The 18,447-nt window shown below is 61.0% G+C and overlaps 1 protein-coding gene across 2 annotated transcripts in view; it reads right to left on the bottom strand.

Annotated features, from left to right (window-relative positions):
• Nucleotides 1–1,026: 1,026 nt before the first annotated feature.
• Nucleotides 1,027–18,447, bottom strand: part of DNMT1 (DNA methyltransferase 1) — a 32,196-nt gene continuing 14,775 nt past the window's right edge. For both annotated transcript variants that reach the window (XM_044995322.1, XM_044995321.1), the window contains exons 12-34: nt 18,337–18,429; nt 17,652–17,803; nt 16,765–16,952; nt 15,841–16,030; nt 15,253–15,350; nt 14,207–14,354; nt 13,077–13,192; nt 12,340–12,541; nt 11,602–11,735; nt 10,659–10,832; nt 9,216–9,437; nt 8,289–8,481; nt 7,690–7,780; nt 6,856–6,984; nt 5,862–6,144; nt 5,041–5,182; nt 4,462–4,628; nt 4,089–4,266; nt 3,570–3,765; nt 2,995–3,158; nt 2,573–2,689; nt 2,130–2,220; nt 1,027–1,421 (exon numbers count right to left, since the gene is read on the bottom strand). In XM_044995322.1, the coding sequence (XP_044851257.1) occupies nt 1,384–1,421; nt 2,130–2,220; nt 2,573–2,689; nt 2,995–3,158; nt 3,570–3,765; nt 4,089–4,266; nt 4,462–4,628; nt 5,041–5,182; nt 5,862–6,144; nt 6,856–6,984; nt 7,690–7,780; nt 8,289–8,481; nt 9,216–9,437; nt 10,659–10,832; nt 11,602–11,735; nt 12,340–12,541; nt 13,077–13,192; nt 14,207–14,354; nt 15,253–15,350; nt 15,841–16,030; nt 16,765–16,952; nt 17,652–17,803; nt 18,337–18,429 (3,506 nt within the window). In that variant the 3' untranslated portion in view covers nt 1,027–1,383. The remainder of the gene's footprint in view (nt 1,422–2,129; nt 2,221–2,572; nt 2,690–2,994; nt 3,159–3,569; nt 3,766–4,088; nt 4,267–4,461; nt 4,629–5,040; nt 5,183–5,861; nt 6,145–6,855; nt 6,985–7,689; nt 7,781–8,288; nt 8,482–9,215; nt 9,438–10,658; nt 10,833–11,601; nt 11,736–12,339; nt 12,542–13,076; nt 13,193–14,206; nt 14,355–15,252; nt 15,351–15,840; nt 16,031–16,764; nt 16,953–17,651; nt 17,804–18,336; nt 18,430–18,447) is intronic.

The following is an 18,447-nucleotide window of genomic DNA, read 5'->3' as shown; positions in this document are numbered from 1 at the left end:
CCTGTTTCCTTCCGGCAGCTATTAAGAAATGCAACACAACCCTACGGATCGTGGGATGTAGCTAGGATACAAGGATTCAATCATCCCAGGACACGGTGGGGTCGGGGCCAGATTCTCAGCAGGTGTAAAGTGGATTGGGTGTAAAGGGAAGCTTTTCAGACTGTGCCGCTCTGACAACTGCCTTCATGGCCAACACTGCAGGAGTGCTCGAGCAAACAGCAGGCACCGCGCAAGAGTCCGGCCGGAACAGACTCAGGCCAGCATGAGGGGGTCGTGCTGCACACGCTCCCCGGTGTCTCAGCGCATCGTGCATGTGAGACGTGGTTTAAGGATGCACAACGCCACTGCAGCAGCCGGCTTCAGTTAGCCAAACCCGTCAGGTTTTCGTTCCTCCCTTGGCGGACACGGCAGAGCCTCCGGGCAGCAAATGCCAGGTGAATGCTACGAGCGCATGGGACCGACCCCCAAGAGCAGCTAGTCAGACATCAATCCTGAGAATCCGCCAGACCCATCACAAACAGTGCTGGACGTTGCACCTGTTAAACCACATATCCCCTTGACCCCGGGGCCCTTCTCTGTCCGCGTGGGAGGTCTAGCGAGCGCGCAGCTAAGGGCTGACTGTCGCCCGCGTAGACAGCCACACGAGCAACCGGTCCCGCTGGAGTCCAGTGGGGCCTTAGACACCTACAGCGCCTGGTCTCCCTACAGAGACATCTCGCTGCTGAGAGGCTTCCCTCCCTAGCACTCTACGGGGCATCCTACATCGTCAGTCCCCTTCTCCCAGGAGCAGCTCAGGTGCAGCGGTGACCTCATCCCCAGGAACGCCGCCCGCCCATCGGGAACCTCAGCGCTGCCTGGGGCAGAGGCAGGGTCGCATGCAGGCTCCTCGGCCACGCACACTCCAGCCAAGCAGCAGCTTCCAGTCACCCCCTAGGCTCTTCTGTGCCTCAACACGCACAGAGCCAAGGTCGCCTCTCTCTGCACAGCCTCCAGTGCCAGAAGGGGAAGCGGGGGAGACGCCCAGGGTATAATTTATAGGAGAGATTTATTTGAAGAAATATTACAACATATAAAAACTACATAAAGTATTAATTTCCACTTTATACAAGTGGTTGATTATTTTCAATACAATGCATAATAAAAACATCCTCCTTAAAATCCAGAATGCACGGTGGGGGCACTGCACAGCCGAGCACTAAAATGATTAGTAGCTGATAATTTGACCATCACATACAGCTTCCAAGGTCAGCCAAGGAGACGAACACTGGTCATGAGAACAGCTGAACGGAGACAGACCTCATCATGTCATCGAACAAAACAAACAAAAATCAGTGCATGTTTGGGAGTCCAGGGGCCAGAACGAGGAGGTGGGAGATTTACACGCTAGTCCAGAGTGTCCATCTTTTCTGGTTTGCTGTTATCTGTGAAGGAACAAGAGGTAGGCTGCTCGCTGGCACTGCACGACAGCAGAGTCTGGCCCCCCCTCCCCCAGCTCAGCTCCACGTGTGAAGCAAGGCTGAGATTTTCAAGAGCGACTAGCGATTCTGGGGACCACACCTGGGACCTCTGAAAGGGGTCGGAGCAGCAAGAAGGGCCTGCCCCCTGGAAAGAAGGCGTTTTAACGCAAACAGCCCAAAATCACCTGAGTTTGGAGAACACGGTTCGTTCTACGGGGTTTAGCAGCACGGCAAGGCAGGCGAACCCTGGCTGACTAGCAGCCCCTCCTCGTTACATGCAGCCAGTTGCTCGTCCCCTGACCCTCCCCACCTAGAGCTGCTCTGACGGACGCGAGGGGGGAACACGCCAGCACCAGCTGGAGAGCAAGACTTGATCCCGGGACTGAAATGGTCCCCGGGAGGGCAGATTATTCAAGCGCAATTCCAGCTTGGGACGGTGTCAAAGCCCAGCGTGCACTGCCCCGAAAGGGGGCAGGAGTTCCCAAGTGCCCTGCTGAGATCAGTAGCTGCACGTTACCGAGCTGATGCTGCCACCCGTAACCGAGATGCGCCCGGCAGAGCGGCTCGTGCGCTGGCTGCTTTGGGCCTACAGGAGGGGAGCGAACAGGAGCCATTTCCCGCTTCCCTCAGCGCGAGCACAGACCAGCTAGGAGTCCATGTGCCCCGAGATACCTGTGGCCTCCTCTTTCATTTTCGCCAACACACACGACTTGATCTCCAGCCCGATGGATTTCGCCAGAGGCGGAGGCACTGCGTTGCCGACCTGTGACGAGAGGCGGGGGAGCCGTGAGCTCTGTGCAGATCCAGGCCACGTTACGTCGGGTAAGGGCAGCAGAGCTTTCACGGCCTCCGCTGCAATCACCTGCCCAACGACCCCATTCTGAGCCAGCCCCTCTCCTTCCAGACAGGAACCCAGAGTAGCCTCCGTTGCGTTAAAGGCCGGGGCTCCGACCCTCCACCGCACTGCACCGTGCGCAGTCATTCGCACTGGCCCCACGCCGATGTGAACGGAGGAGCGGGGATGGAGGACTGGCCCTGCTGCACCACCCCCACCAGGTGCAGGGGAACCGGCCCGCCCAGCACCTCGCCCCGCTCCCCAGGGAGCAGCCACCCACCTGTCTGTGTTTGTCCAGGACGTTGCCGAAGAGCCTGTAGGTGTCCGGGAAGCCCTGGGATCGCGCACACTCCCGCACGCTCACCACCCGGTGCTGCTCCGGATGAAGCACTCGGCCCTGGGAAAGGGAACCGGGACACGGAGGCAGCTGTGAATTCCCAGGCGGTCGGACGGCAGCGAGACGGGGTGCTGGGGTAGGTGCTGTGCCAGACCCTGCCGCACACGCCCCCGAGAAACAGCCGCTGAGGTTAGCCCCAGCACAAGAGTGGATCTCCCCACCCCCCCCCAGGATTTAACCCACAGCGACTGGCTGTGCAGACATCTCCCTGCCCCCCTCTGCACCCCAACAACGCAACCCCCACATTCACGCCCCCTCCCAAAACGCAGCGGCAGCCCCGGCTGAGCCCCAGCCCACCCCCGCACCTGTTTGCCCATGGGCTCCGGGTTGGTGACGGTGGTGCTGAAGAAGCCGTCCCACTCTAGCCTGCCATACAGGCCGGCCCAGTGGTTGTGCCGATTGCCGGTGTGGGGCAGGCACCAGGGGATGAGGGTGTTGAACTGTCGGTCTGCTGGGTCGCACGGTTTACCTGCGGGAGGGAACAGAGCACAGGCATTTCCTCTGAGCCACAGGCCAAGGAGCGGACTACAGGGGAGGGTGGCAAGGAAGCTGGGCGGACAGCCTGGTTCCCGTACGTCCCATCCCAGGACCCAGCACAATGGGCCCTAGGAATTAAGCACCACGGAATTGACACGTTTTCTACCCCAGTGTTTAACCTGTGGAACTCATTGCCACAAGATGGCCACTGAGAACAAGGACAAGCCACGGGTCAGAGACGAGCGGGTGCAGTCTGTGCTCATTAGAATGAGAAGGGCTCTCAGATGTCAAGGGAGGAACTCATTAGCAGTCCCCCTCTCCTGCCTCCCCTCAGCACCACCCACAGGTGGGACCCTGCAGCCGCTCCCTGCCCCCCAGCTCCGTGCGGGCACCCGCCCTGTACCTTCCGCGCAGGAGCACACCCCCCGCAACGCTCCGGTGCTGCTGCGTCCATTCTTCTTCTCGTGGTGAGTGTAGCGCAGCTTCCGGGTGGTGGTGCCGTCCGACAGCCGCACCTCGATGTTGGGCAGGTCGCGCCAGTCTGAGCCCGGGGCCAGGGGAACGTGCCTCATCCGAGCAGCTACCAGCGCGCTCATGTCCTGCAAGGCCAAGCCCGGGATCCAGCATTACCCTTCCGCCGCAGCCCGCCCCTTGCGGCCCCCAGCCGGGTCTCAGCACGCAGGGCGCTGCCGGGGACTCAGGGGCAGGGGGAGGCAGGCTGGCCTGGGTTCCACGCTCGCCTCTGTCACTGCATCTCTCTGGGCTCAGGGCCCCCAGCTGTAAGAAGGGGAAATAATCCCACCCTTGGCTATGGGGCAGGGCCAGGCCCAACAGGGGCTGATCCCAGTCGGGGCGTCCGGGTGCCCCTGCAGCAGCGGCCTCCCCAGGCTCAGGTGCTGCTTTCCGCAGCGAACGCCCTCACCTTGCAGATGTGATCCCTGAGGATGGGCTGATACTGCGAGCCCCTGATCTGCCGCTGGAACCACGACTGCGGCTCCCCGTTGTAAGAGATCTCGAGTGCCGAGGCGCCGTTCCTGATCTCCGGCAGGTCGGACATGGTGTCCCGGACCGTGATGGTTCGGAAGGGCCCCGAGTACGTTCTAGGAGGAATAAAGGAAGTGGTCACCCAGCTGGTCACAGCTCGCCCCCGCCCGTCACTGACCGGCCCACTTCAGACGGGACGAGCCGGCACGGCTCAGAGCAGCTTGTTCCTCTCCCAGGCGTCCAGAGCCGTCGCTCCAGGGACCCCGTCCACACCCCAGGCCTGGGCACAGCCCTGCCGAGGACGCGCTCACCTGGTGATATTGCTGACAAACTTCTTGTCGTCCACCACGACGCTCAGCTGGCAGGCCCGGGGCGCGAACACGTGCAGGGGCTCAGGGAACATGGGCAGCTCCTCTCCAGGGGCCGCAGCGAGGACGATGGCCCTTCGGCGTGTCTGGGCCACGCCGTACTGACCCGCCTGGACCGAGGGAGAGTGTCCTGAGCAAACGCGAACGTGGGCTCGTCCCCCCAGCACAGGACCGTGGCGTCCTGAGCCGCAGAGCGGCAGAACGGGAACGGCGGCAGAACGGGAACGGCGGCAGGGCCAAAGGGCTCAGCGGGGCGGCGTTCCTGCCGTGGCGTCCTGAGCCAGAGTGGCAGAACGGGAACGGTGGCAGAATGGGAACGGCAGCAGAACGGGAACGGCGGCAGAACGGGAACGGCGGCAGAATGGGAACGGCAGCAGAACGGGAATGGCGGCAGGGGAGCAGGGCCAGAGGGCTCAGCGGGGCGGCGTCCCTGCTGCAATTCTGGCCAGAGGGGAATGAGTTTGGCAGGGGCGGGTTTAGCCCAGCCGAGCCCCCGTCGGAGCGGGGCCCCCAGATCCCTACCTGCAGCACCCCGAAGGTGCACTGGTAGCCCATTCGCACGAGGCACCGCAGGGTGAGCTTCAGCACCATGGAGCGCTTGAAGGACACAAAGTTCCTCACGTTCTCCAGCAGGAAGAACCTGGGTCTGTAGTAGTCACAGTAGCTGCACGGGGGGCGGACACGGGACAAGCGAGATTAGAGACAGGCTCCTGCTGGGCCAGCAGACAGACCCTGGAGCCAGTGCCACAGACTAACCCTCCGCACCGGAGGTTCTGCACAATTCTGGTGACTCTCTCCCCAGAACGCCGAGAGGGGCTTGGAAGCTCTGGGAGGCAGCGCAAGTCTCCTGCGGTTTGGGGTGGAGGGGAGTCGAGTCCCAGGGGAGACGGAGCGACCTGCCTGGGTCTGCCGAATCCCAGTCCGGTGCCCCTCCCTTCCTACCCCACCCATGGAGAGTCCTCAGCAGCCCCTTCCACCCTCACCGCATCCTGGGGGACAGCTCAGTCGTTAGAGCAGAGGGCTCGGGTGCCTGGGCTCTGACCCTGGGGCAAGACACATCCCCCGCTCTGTTGTGCCTCAGTTTCCCATGTATGTCTGGCCATTACCCTACGGTCAGAGCTCGCCAAGCACAGCTCACACGAGACCCCGAGAAGCCTCCACAGGAGGAGAGGGGCCCAGGGCCCCAGCAGCACCTGCAGACCCAGTTTGCATTTCCCTAGCAGGGCATGCCCGGGCAGAGCCCACCTGCTCCGATACATGGACGCAGGGGGCTTCTCAGGTACGCCAGCGGCAGCCAGACACCAGTCGGGACGGGCAGCCGGCGGCAAGGCCTGGCCCCTCACCTGAGAAAGGAGACCACCAGGGAGTTCTTGAACTTGGAGTAGGTGCGGGAGTTGAAGCGGTTCATGCCGCTGAAGCCCTGGCAGGGCGGGCCGCCGCACAGCATCTCCACGTCCCCCTTCTGCGGGAGCTTCTGGCCCAGCGAGTTGGTCTTCTCGCCAGACATGACCAGCTTCAGCAGCACGTTGCAGTCCTCGGTGAACACCGTGGTGCCGGGGTTATTGAGGCGGAAGGCCTGGGCAGCCGGCTCCCACATCTCGATGGCCCACAGCGTCTCCGAGATCCCTGGGGACGGAGCAGGAGCCGAGGATGTTAGACCCAGCAGCAGAAGCTCACAGCAGGCACCTCGCACCGGTTCCACCTAACTCGGCTCTGCCATTTTCAGGGAGCACGTGGGGGGGGAGCAGGGGGGTGGCAGCTGCGAGAGGTGGTGCGGTCTAGTGAGCGGAGCATTGGACACCTGAATTCTATTCCCACCTCTGCCACTGACCTTGGGCAAGTCCCTTTCCATCCCTTGTGCCTCAGTTTCCCCTCCAGCCCCTGGGTCTAGCTAGGCCGCGAGCTCTTTGGCCAGGGACTGATTCAGACGAGCATCTGTGCAGGGCCCAGCAGAGCGCGCGGCGGTTCTGTCCGGAGGCAGGAAATCAGCCGTGGAGCTCCAGGGCCTGCTCGCAGGCGGGCAGCCGAGACCGGTGGCTTGCGACCGGCGAGTGGGGGGATGCTGCGATCTACTATAGCAAAGCGACTCTTGTTCCCCCTCCACCCGCCCCGGTTCAAGCTCCAATATTCTCCGCCAGCCTCTGGCAACGCAGGTACATGCCAGCGGTTCATTGCTGCTGCTATGGTAAACCTAAGGGGGTGACACACATTTGGCTTTCAAATAAGGGGCTGCCAACCTGCGAAAGCCAAGGACCGGGGGCCCCTCTGGGACTCGCTCGTGCCGGGACCCCCAGGCCTCCCCTCCCCCAGGGCCTGGCTCTGCACCCCCCTCCTTGCCTGCTTGGTGGAATCCCTCAGACAGGCCCCCGCAGCCCGAGAACACGTCCAGGGTGCGCAGTTTGGGCAGCTTCACCTCGGCAGCCTCCTGCCTGCTTTGCTCCGAGGCAGACGCCGACTTGCCTTTGCCTGGGCGGGGAAAGGAGAGACCGTTTGTGCCGCGGCCAGGAGCAGGCGAGAACTCCGGGTGGGTTACGGGGCTGCTGTCCAAAGGGCAGGCTGGCCCCCGAGCACCATTACCCCCCCACCTTGCTAGCGTTTGGAAGGCAGATCCTTCCCCCATCTCTGCATCGCTTAACCCAACACGAAGCCCCCGCCGGCTGGACGGGTTTAACCCACTCGCACTAGAGCCTCCCCCTAAGTCCACTGCAACAGAACGTCTCCCCCTTCCCACCACCCCGCCGCCTTCCGTCCCCGCCCCCAGCCAGGAAGGTACGTTGGCCCTTCCCCCCCCCTTCGTGTGGCTCTTTCACGCAGCAACGGGGAGAGAAGAAACACGAAACCAGCACAACAGCTGGGCAGATGCCAGGCTGAGCTCCTGGGGGGTCTGGGCCATACGCCTAACAAACAACGTACAGCTCCCAGCACGACGGCGGCCTGGGCCACGACTCTGATACAGGAAACTAAGCTTTTGGGAGTGGGTTAAGGTTTCACATTGCTGTCCCTGTACAACGCAGCAGGAGACACCCCTGTATCCTGCATGAACGTTAGTTCAAACCAGCATTTCCGTGTCTGGCTAATGCACAATGCAGCTTTCCCTGTTTTCCCTGCACGGTTCTGGGCACGCTGGGCAGTAACATGGAGCAGAAGCAAAGCACCAGGATTTAGACTTACCTTTGCCTTTGCCTTTGCCCTTGCCTTTACTGCCAGCTCGGCGGGCATGGTTCGGGGGGTCTTCAAAGCTCTTGGTTTTTGCATTGTAAGCCTGCAAAGAGAACAGACGTAAGGCTCACGTGTGCCCTTCATGCCACCAGTCCAGCTGGTGTTTGGGGGACGCTGTCTTCGTGAGCACGACGCTGCTTCAGTTAACGTAGGGGAGCATCAGAATCCACCCACCCCTTCGTCTAAGCCCCCGTGTGATCCTGCAACCTGCCCCGTACGCAGACCGGGCCCTCAGCTCCACAGCGAGGCACTGCGACATGCTCCTCGTGGCTCTCGGAGAGGGGGCTTCTCCCTGGACTCCCCTGAGAATCGCTCACGCCCTTGGTGGCCGGTTCAGGACAGACGGGGCCGCGTCCCTTTCAACGACGCTTGGCAGAGTCAAGCAGCGCTACGCTCCCCTAGCGGGTACAGAGTCCCTGAGACTTGTGACGTGCCCCAGAACTCGGCTACTGACGTTTACGACGTGCAAGTCAGTTCTAGCAACCCCTCACGTGTCACGTCACCCGCTCCGTTCGCTCCCGCCCCCCGGTGCATCTCCAAGCAGAGGTTACCTCTAGGAAGTAGAAACGGTCGGACCCGCTGGCAGAATAGTCCTGAATACATTCCGTCAGGTCCTCTCCGTACTCCACCCTACAGCGGCCCTGCACCGCCTTGAAGTCCAGCGTCACCTCCTCATCGCTCCAGTATAGCAGGTTGATGTCCGAGTGGTAACTTGCTTTCATGGACTTGTGGGTGTTCTCAGGCCTGCAGCAGACAGGTCACTTTCACTAGGGAGTGTGCTTTGGGCGGGGCTGGGAAAGGGACCGCGCTTCCACCCCGCACACTGCCTGAGTTCCAACATCCACCGCGTTAAGTCCGTCCCCTTGGAGAAGACAGACAGGAACGTTCACCCAAATCTCTCCTCCCCCGTTAGCTGGTGCTCATCCTGCTGGAGAACGTTAGATTCGTCCTGATCAACAAAGCAGCTGGTTTGTTATCCCGGCGGGACACACAAGGAGGTGGGAGTGGCTCCTGAAGGATGCCCTAGAGTGTGGGCTGAGCAGGGCTGCGAGGAAACCTAGGAACAGTGCAGAACCTGGCTAGGGCTGAATGGAGCACTGGGCCAGGGAACGTCTGCGCCGCAGCTGGGAGTGTGCTGCCACCTCAGACAGAGACACGCACTAGCTTTGCTCAAACTAGCACCCTAAAAACAGCAGCGTAGCCGGGTGCAGCACAGGCAGCGGCTCGGGCTGGCCACTGGAATACGTGCCCTGGGGAGGTTCGGACTCAGGCAGCCGCCCGCCCAGCTAGCGCGTCTGTCTGGCCGGGCTGGGAAGCACCCTCCTGGCTGAGCGTAGACGGGCCCTGTGTGGCCCCAGGGAGAGTTCTGGTCTGTCTACGCAGCACGCTGGCTCTGCTTTGGGGAGAAGGCCCCTGCTCGTGCGGCTCCTCCCCAAACGGACCTTCCGGAGGCCCCGCCCGAGCCCGGCCCCGCTCACCTGTACAGCTTGTAGAGCCGCAGCTTGATGTCGGCTTCGTTGGGCTTGCCGTTGCTGCGGATGCTGCAGAAGATCTCCTTGATGCGGCCCACGCGGTACGGCTCCGGGGCGTCCTGGTTGCTGCCCTTGATGTACTCGGAGGACTTGCGGTAGTGCTCTGGGTACAGCTCCTCATCCACGGCCTCCTTCTTGGGGCGCTTGGCTGGGCTGGCCAGCTTCATGCTGGGGTTGGGGAGAGCGGAGCAGGGGGTAAGAGGCTGCCCACTGACCCACCCTTCAGGGGACAATCCAGCGCAGCCCCCCGAAGCGCCCCGGCCTGGCAGCGACTCTGCTTTCGGAACCAGGGCCCTGCCCCGAGGAAGGAGCCCCTCTGATGAAGCAGAAAGCCTGCCCGCAGCAGGAGGTACGAGATCTTGTGGGGTCCCCTCTCCCGCGTGTGCAGCCCAGGCGTTTTCAGAGCCCCGATGCTGCCGGGATACGCGTCTCCTGAGCCGCCACAACGGCTCGGACACAGCGAGCTCTCTAGCCCCCTGTCCCGGCTCTGACCAGCTGCTTCAGAGGAGGGTGCAAGACAGAGTCACTTGGGCAGGAAGCTCTTCGGGGCAGGAACTGTTGGGTGTTTGTGCAGGACTTCGCGCAGTGGGTCCTGCTCCATGCTGGGCTCCTAGGCACGACCCAAAGACAACACCCTCCTGTAGGCAGCTGTGTGACGTTTGGGTCGTGGCCTAGCGATTCGGTGCCGCCACTCCCAGAGGGAGGCTGCTACACACCCGTGAGAATCTTCTCCTCTGCTACTGACGAGCTGCGCACCAGCCACTTTATAGAACCAGGTTACCCGAGTTTCAGCCAGACCAGCTTCGTGTCCTGCTACGTTTCCCCCGCCCCCCCCGAGAAACTTTATTCCAACTCACCCAGCAGCTGTAGGGGGCTTACATGTCCAAAAACCAGCCAAGGAAGCTCAATCTACGGAGTTTACCCAAGAAAAGATTAAGCGCTGACCTGCTCCCTGGCTACATGGGAAGAGATTAAGGCAGCCGAGGGCTCCTTAGCCAAGTAGGAAAAAGCAGAACGAAGCCCTGCAGCCAGCAGTTGAATCCATACAGAAGTCACACTAGAAATAAGGTGCAGATTTATTTATTTTTTTTAAACCAGGGAGGGCCATTAACCAGGGGAACAACTTGCCTAAGGAGAGGGCAGATACTCCATCACATACGCTCTTTAACTCAAGACCGTGGGTCTTTCTGTAGAGCCTGCTGCAGCCCAACTGGGGGGAGGAGCTCTGCGGGAGGTCACACAGGGATCTCCTAGACTTAAAAACCTAGGAATCCATTTACAACTGCTGGGTTCTCCGTTCTGGGAGGTACTGAAGACGACTCCGCCACGGGGGCTGTGAATAAACCCTGCCGAGAAGAGACCTCCCCCGCCCGCCTGGCAAGAACCAACCTGAAGGAGAAAGCCTCCGGCAGCAGGAAGACGCCATCCCCTATCCTGTACTGCACCCCGTTTTTGGTCGCCAGTCCGTAAAACATCTTCCCGTCCACCTCCTCTTGGGGCTCCATGACTCTGAGTATTTCCTTCTGCCTCACCTCGTCCAAGCGAGCGCAGCTCATACAGAACCTGTGGGGGAAGCAGAGGGCTCGGAGCTGGATGCAAACGGCGGCCGAGATATTTATGGGTGCTGCAACCTGCGCTCCTGGGGGCAGGGACTGCGCCTCTTGTACGCACAGCACCTAACACAATGGGGGCCTGATCCCTGCACGACAAACATCACACCTGCTGCTTTTCACACGTACCCCACACTGGCTTAAACTGCTGGGGGGGGGGTGTCGGGGGACCCTGGGGGGGATTTAATCAACACTCCTATTTGAGCCAGGATAGAAGTTGCAAAGAGTCCTGTGGCACCTTATAGACTAACAGACGTATTGGAGCGTGAGCTTTCGGGGGTGAATCCCCACCTCGTCGGATGCATGGCATGTGGGGATTCACCCCTGAAGGCTCGTGCTCCAATACGTCTGTTAGTCTAGAAGGTGCCACAGGACTCTTTGCTGCTTTTACAGATCCAGACTAACACGGCTCCCCTCTGATACAGGACAGAAGCTGAAAATGCTACTAGATAAAGTCATCGTTCGGTGTGTATGAGCCGACAATACCCTCCAGCAAGCCCCAGGTTACTGTTAGCACAGTGCCCCAGACGGCTGAGCTGAGAAAACGAGAACCAGCCTGATTGGTTTGAAGCTCCTCTCCCTGCGCAGGCTCTGCCTGCCTTGAGCTGGCCAATAACCCGAGTACAAATAAACCAGAGCTCAGGCGAGTTGAGTCTAAAGCCATCTTCGGCGAGACGATGGAGCCGTTTGCTCCCGCCAGCCAGGCAGCCTCGTGCACTCACTTGTACTTGTTGTCTTCCGAGGGCTGGAGCTTCGGAGGAGACTCGAACCTGGCGTACTCTTGATCATACCACATTTGGTAGAAATAGGTTCTGCCGTCGTCTTCCACCATCTTTATCTCCATGTCCAGCCCCCCCTGTGGAGAAAGACAAATCGTAGGGGTCCCGCAGCCAGGGGGCGAGCGGCCGGCCGGGTCCCGCCGCCGGACAGACGGTTGTTACGTACCCAGGATACTTATCAAAAGAGCATCACACATGGGGGAAGGGGGGAACCTCTGTTCCCCTCGCAAACTTCTCTCAAGGAAGTTACACAAACGGAGCCTGTGTATCATTCCGAGAACGAGAGGCGCCAGGACGCCTGGGTTCTATTCCCAGCTCTGCCACTGACCTGCTGCGTGACAGTCGGCAAGGCGCTGCCTCTCTCTGTGCCTCCGTCTCCCCTCCCACCCTCCATCTGTTCACACTGCAAGCTCCTCAGAAGAGGGACCACCTCTCACTAGCTGTGCATACCGCCCCTCGTGCAACGGGGCCCCGACCTCGTCTGGGGCCGCTAAGCATTTCGTCGGACGGCCGTTTCCGCCAAGCCTCCACTAGCTCAATGACCAGCTGTGCCCTTCAAGCATTTGCCACTTGCTGATGTCCCAGGATAAGCAGACGAGGCTGGGTCCCGAACCACGCAGCGCTCTCCCGCTGGGCTCGCTTTCCCACCGGAGGCCTGCCAAGACGACGGCAGCCACCCACCTCCAAGGCCCAGTTCTCCGAGGGAGCCTTGTAGACGACGTTCACTTTGCCGTGGATGTAGGACAGCTGCATGTCTTCGCACTCGTCCACCAGGAAGAGCTCCAACGAGTCCGAGGTCTTTCCCAGGACAGTGTCGATGCCCTGGCAGAACCAGTGGGCATGGAACATTTGCCCGCTGCTGTCTTCCCACAGCGCAGTGACTCTGCAAGGGAAGGGCGTGTGTTTTACCACCACCCCGAGGCTGCCAAGGGAAAGATGCTTTCCTCATCGCTGGCCAGGCTACCAAAGCTTCACCCTGAGCGGTGCCGGGGCGAACGAGACCCCAGGCAGAGAGGGTCCGGGGAGAGCTCTGCACTGGGACTCCGGAGACCCAGGTTCTCCTCCCAACTCTGCCACTGCCCTGCTGGATGACCGTGGGCAAGTCACCTCCCTTCCCAGAGCCTGGGTCTCCCCTCCCACCCATCTGTCATGTGTATTTAGACCGAGCTCCTCGGGGCAGGTCTCTTACCGTGCGTACAGGCAGGTTCTAGGCTGGGGCCTCCAGGACCCACCATCGCACAAACCCGTGACAGCCGAGCGACAGCCTCACTCAGACAGGGATCTCCCAACATCTCTGCAGGACACGGCCCTGGGTGATCACTGCAGGACACGCCTGTAATCCCTGCACCGGCCCCATGGGGCCCAGAACCCCTCTGGCACGCAAACAAATGCGCGTTCGCCCCCAGATCGCCACAAACCTGGCTAGGTAGAGAGGCTTGGAGGGCTCGTCGGGGCTGACGGAAACGCAGTCCCCCACCTCCAGGGTCTCGGAATCAATGCAAACCTTCTGGTAATAGTCCTTCTTCCCATCGCGCTGCGGACAAAGGGTGCTTATTAGAACCGGCAGAAACCCCATTACCCAGAGTTTTCTCATCTCTCTCGTGGCTCGGTGCTAGAGACGCTCCCCTGCCCTGCCAGACAGCGCCTGGAACCCACGGGGAGCTCTCCGTGCCCCTCCGCAGAGCCCACGCGCTGACCGCCCCGGCTAGGGAGCCTTTGCACTCTGGCTCCAGCTGCAGCGGCTCCTGCTTTTAGCGATGGGGTCCCTGGCTCAGTCCCCGGCGTGCTGGCCACGAGGGCAGCCCGTGTGAGGGAGGTGAGGGCTTTCATTAGCCTTCCGCTCTCAGCAGCCTCACTGAGCGTCCCCGCTGTGACCGCAGCAGAGCTCCTCACTGGTGGGGCTGGAGCAGCCGTGAACGCTGACCCGTGTCTATTCCCAGAGACAGGGGTTCTGGCCCCTGCATTGTAGCCACTCCTCGGCTACAGCCCAGCCGTCAGGCAAGCCACCCCCCAGCCTGCAGACAACAGGAGCTCGACACTTCCCGCGAGACGCTCAGTTCTAGCGAGGCCTCGAGCCCCGCAGAGACGAGGGAAGGTTCCGATTGAGGGTTAACCTCGGACAGGCCCACAAACTCCCACCCAAATCTGCTCCCCATGCAGCCTGCTGGCAAAACAAACAGGCTAAAGTGGCCAGAGGAGGCGCGGCTGAAAAGCCCCAATTCCCCCAGGTACATCGCCAACGCTCCCGCGCGTGTCACAGAGACGCCATCAGACCCGCGCAGCGGATCTCGCTGCACGTTCCCTACGCAGCACGCGGGTGGCACCTGCACCCAGCGCGGCAGATCCACGCCCACCAAGGAAAGCAGGGGCCGTTCACGAGGGGGGCTGCGTTGAAGGCCCGGCAATGGGGCGGCAGCGAGAACCCTGCAGCTCCCCAGCTGGGCTGGCAGGTAGCGTCCACCCGCTGGGGAGATTCGCTCACAACATCGATGCCCGTTTACCCGGGCGGGAACGCGCCTTGCCAGCGAGACGTCTCCTCCGGCCCTACCTTGATTGGTTCCCCCACCCAGGAAATCCTGCTTTTATTCTGCTTCTTCTTCCTTCCCTGGAGCATTTTTTTGGGTGACGGCATTTCGGGGATGTTATCGTCCACCTCCTCGTCTTCATCTGCTTCTCTGACGGCCAGATTGGGGCACCTAGGGTGGGAGCGACAGTCAGGGCATCCGGTGACTGACGGGGCTACGTGCTCCGTCCCCACCACCCTCCAGGGCAGGTCGGCTCCTTCAACAGGCTCCCGAGTGCTTTATCCAGCCCATCCCAACACCGGGCTTCCACCATCTCCCATGGGAGACGCTGCCGCAGCCCCCGATTCCACCCCCGCTCCCCGAGCCTCCGACCATTATTCCCATCCCGAACTCTGCCATGCTGCTGCCTAAGCCATTCTGCTGCGTCCTCCGTGCTCAGCCCCTTTGGAGACGGGCAGAGGGTCCCGTCCCTGCCCCACTCTGCAGTGGAAGAGGAGGGAATTTCACTCACTTCTGTTCAGGTTTTATAATCACGTCACTACCTGGGTCCGGTCTGGCTTGGTACAGAAAGGACGTGTCACTGAGATTAGCGTGGGCAGCACGTCCCTCCGCCCCGTCGACAGACAGCAGCGGGTTCAACGTAACGAGAGCACAGTGGAGTGGCCAACACGCCTATCCCGACTTACGCCGGGAAAGCTCTCAAGCTACCGAGCACTTTGGAAGGGCCATAAACCCTTGTGCTTCAGGGTGTGAGCTGAGCTCTGGTGACTGGGGGTCAGGAGGGAATCTCCCCCAGGGGCAGGTTATCCCATCTCTGTCTGCTGCTGTGGGTCTCGGCTATCGGCTGACACGGCCAGTGCTGGCCCTGCTGGAGACAGAGACCAGACTAGAGGGGCCCCTCCTCTGATCATTCCAATCCCAGGTAGTACCAGCTCTTCACTCTGTCCTGCCAGGAGACTGCTGACTCCCTGTACAGGAATGTCCACTGCCCCCAGGAGTAGAGGAACCCCCTGCTCAGCCCCCAGCATCCACCCCCCGGGCTCTGCACTGCTCCCGGGCGCTCACTTACCTCCTCTGCAGGCAGGCTTGCTTGCTGCGGCCACTGCCGCCAAACTTGACCATGTTCTGGCAGGCTTTGCACTTTCCGCACTCGGGCTGCTGACAGACCTGCCGGGAAGGGGGGGAAGGAGACGGCTGAGTGGCTGCGAACGGTGGAGGAGCCGTAGGAGCAACTCGTCCCCGAGGACGTGGCGCTCGCAGGAGGAAGCAGGAGCTTGGCTCCGTCCGGGCTTGCTCCCCACCACGGCCAGCAGGAGCAAAGCCTGCGGACAGACTCGCACTGACCAGAAGAGCGAGCGCCCCCCCCATGCTGCTCCTTAGCACCCTCCCGCCGCAGAGCAGCCCTGGCTGGCTCTGGAGGTGCCAAAGGGGCCTCCAGGAGAACCAGGCCTAGAGCGAAATTGCAGAGCTGCCCTGACACAGCACAGCCTCCTTCCTCTCCCCGCACTGTTCTCACCCTTCTTCAGGCTGCAGGGTCCCCAGAAAGGAGAACGTCGCCCCACGGAGCCTTTCCCCTCTGGGGCACCACGTCCAGCCAGCCACACAGCCCCAGGGGCAGCGGGAAGCCGCTCCCCAGAGCCCCCAAGCCGGGGGTTACCTCACACACGCCGCAGCGCCGGCGCTTCATGGCGTTCTCCTTGTCTTCCTCTCGCTCGTTCTTCTCGATCTGCTCCGAGAAGAAGGTGTCGAAGATGAGGTACACCAGCTTGGTGGTGGTGGCCTTGGTGGGCCCTTTGTCCTTGTCTATCTTGGTGGGATGCCGAATGGCCTGTCTCCTCGCCGCTCGCCTGGAACAGAGAGCAGCTCAGGCACTGCCCGCTGCAGCACGGTCCTGCACTGGCGGCATTACCCTCTCCCACCAGAGACCGGGACGGAAAAATTCCGGCTACGTGCAATGCCACTGACCGCTCTCCTCACACACCCCCTGCCCCGCATGCCTCTGCCAGCCGCAGGAAGCTGGCACAGTCCCTACTACAGAATCTCGTGAGAAACCGTGTCTAGCTGCTGGCTTGGCAGGAAAAGCCCCTTAACAGGCACTGAAAATGCACTCGTAAGAGAGAGTCCCCACAATCCAGACTGATGAAGGAAGGATCACACAGGGAACCGAGGCCCAGAGATGCAGGGACTCACGCAAGGTTCCACGGGGAGCCTGCGGCCGGGCTGGGAATGGACACCAGGTCTCCTGGATCCCGGCCCAGTGTTTTAACCACCAGACCGCCCTGGCTCCCTAAACAGCAACGCGGAGGGGATTTTCTTTGCGCCCGACTGGACTGATTAGGAAGCCGAGTTCAGGAGCCTCTTATGGCAATTCACCCCACACTGGCATATAGATCCCTGAGGGTCTGTCTAGAGGCAGGGAAGTTACCCCGGAATAAGGTAGGGCGTGAATTCAACGTGGCACAGCGGCGGGCAGAGGCAAGGCCCGAGACGCAGGGCCCGTGCCCGAGACGCAGGGCCCGTATAACCCCAGCAGAGCACAGCTGTTTGCAGAACGGGCCGGAGGCAGCTCCCACCAGCCTACCTCTTCCCCAGGGTGACGCCCGCCAGTTTGATCAGGTCTCTCATGCACGGCGTGATGAGGACGGGCGGCTCGTCGCTGTCTCCGGCCTCGTCGTAGCTCTCCACCTGCTCCACCACGAACTGGGCATGCCGCAGCAGAGAGTCCTCCGTGAAGCGGTTGAAGTTCAGCCCAGCGGGAGGCACTGTTGTCTGGAGAGACACAGCAGAGGCTCATGGGATATCCCCGCATACAGCACGCCTCACACCACCCGAGAGCACGGCAGCTCTATACCCAACGGCACAAACCTTTTCACAGGCAGCCAGAGTCTTGGGGTCCCTGGTTCTCCGACGCAGGGGCGCAGGCCACTCAGGGCGGCCCCCCAAACTCACTAAGAGCGACTGAAAAGGGAGGCCTCTCACTCCCTCAGCGAGGCTGAGATTCACCCTCGTGCAGCAACACTGCAGCCACATCAGCCCTCAGACCAGGCGTCAGCGTGGCCACGGCCTTGTGGGGAGCTCCGCGGACGAGTGACATTCACCCTCGCCGTATGGAAGAACCGGAGGCAGAGCTAAACCCTCCAGAGGGGTTAGTAAAGAGGAACAACCTACAATGTGGCTTGAGACAAACCACAAGTAGAATAAAATCCATCTCCTCGCTCTCACCCACACCCCATTCAATGGGGAGGACCAGACGGACACATCCTCGTACAGTGTCAAAGGCCCAAGAGTTCAGAGTCAGCTAGACCAGCGGTTCCCATAGCGGGACATGTCCTGGAATCCTTCGCTCACCTCGCCAAGCGCCATTTAGCAGCATGGCCGTGACCCCTTGGCTCCTGTCTGCAATGCCCCTGGGGGCTGGGAACCCAACGGGGAGACCCTGTGGGTCAGGACGGCCACGCCATGTCTCACCTCGATCTTGTTCAGCAAGTCCTCGTAGCTGACATCGGGATTGTTCTGGAGGAATTCCACAACGATTTTACTCATGTAGATCTTCTCCTGCATTAAGGCGAAGGTGGGAGCATATTCCTCGCTGGGATCCATGAGAATGTAATCCGCAAAGGCTGAAGCAGAGAGAGATCGCCAGAGACGGTGACTGCAGGGGCTTTAGGGAACACGTCACCCAACAGCCGAAAGGCCGAAATAAGCTAAGGAACGTGCGACGGGAAAAGTGTAAAGGACTCTCAGAAGCAGAGTCCTGTCAGTGCCCCAAGTGTCTACACACACTTCAATTCAAGAGTGGCTTAGCTCTGTTTAGCACCACCCTGTTCCTAACTGGTATCATCCAAAATAACACCCACATGCACATGCCCTTTGGCGGGAGTTTAAGAACCCCTCCCCGAGTTACAGCTGCGTACGGACGAGTCCAGAGAAAAATCAGCATTTTGTGTAACAGGAGCGACGCCCCAGCATCAGCAATCGATTTGCAGCAACCCGCTCTGGCGGTTATCGAGTGCCTCGGCTCCCACTCCCCACCCCCAGCAGCTTGCTGCTTCGTAGCCGTAGGGGTACCCGAATCTTCAACCCTCAGAACACAGGGATCCCGCCAGACCCCCGAGGGAGAAGCCCCCTGAAACGCCCCAGTTTGCAGACCTACCCGTAGTGAAGCCGATCAAGGCTCTTTCTCCTCCGTCAAACCCAGTGATCCACCAAGCATTTATGGGACCCAGTTTCTTGGCTCGGACACCACCTGAACGAGGAAGAGCAA

This window comes from Mauremys mutica, chromosome 20 (genome assembly GCF_020497125.1).
Source record: "Mauremys mutica isolate MM-2020 ecotype Southern chromosome 20, ASM2049712v1, whole genome shotgun sequence".
NCBI classification, from domain to species: Eukaryota; Metazoa; Chordata; order Testudines; family Geoemydidae; genus Mauremys; species Mauremys mutica.
Note: the sequence above shows the minus strand (reverse complement) of the source record. Positions and strands in the feature narration are given on the sequence as shown.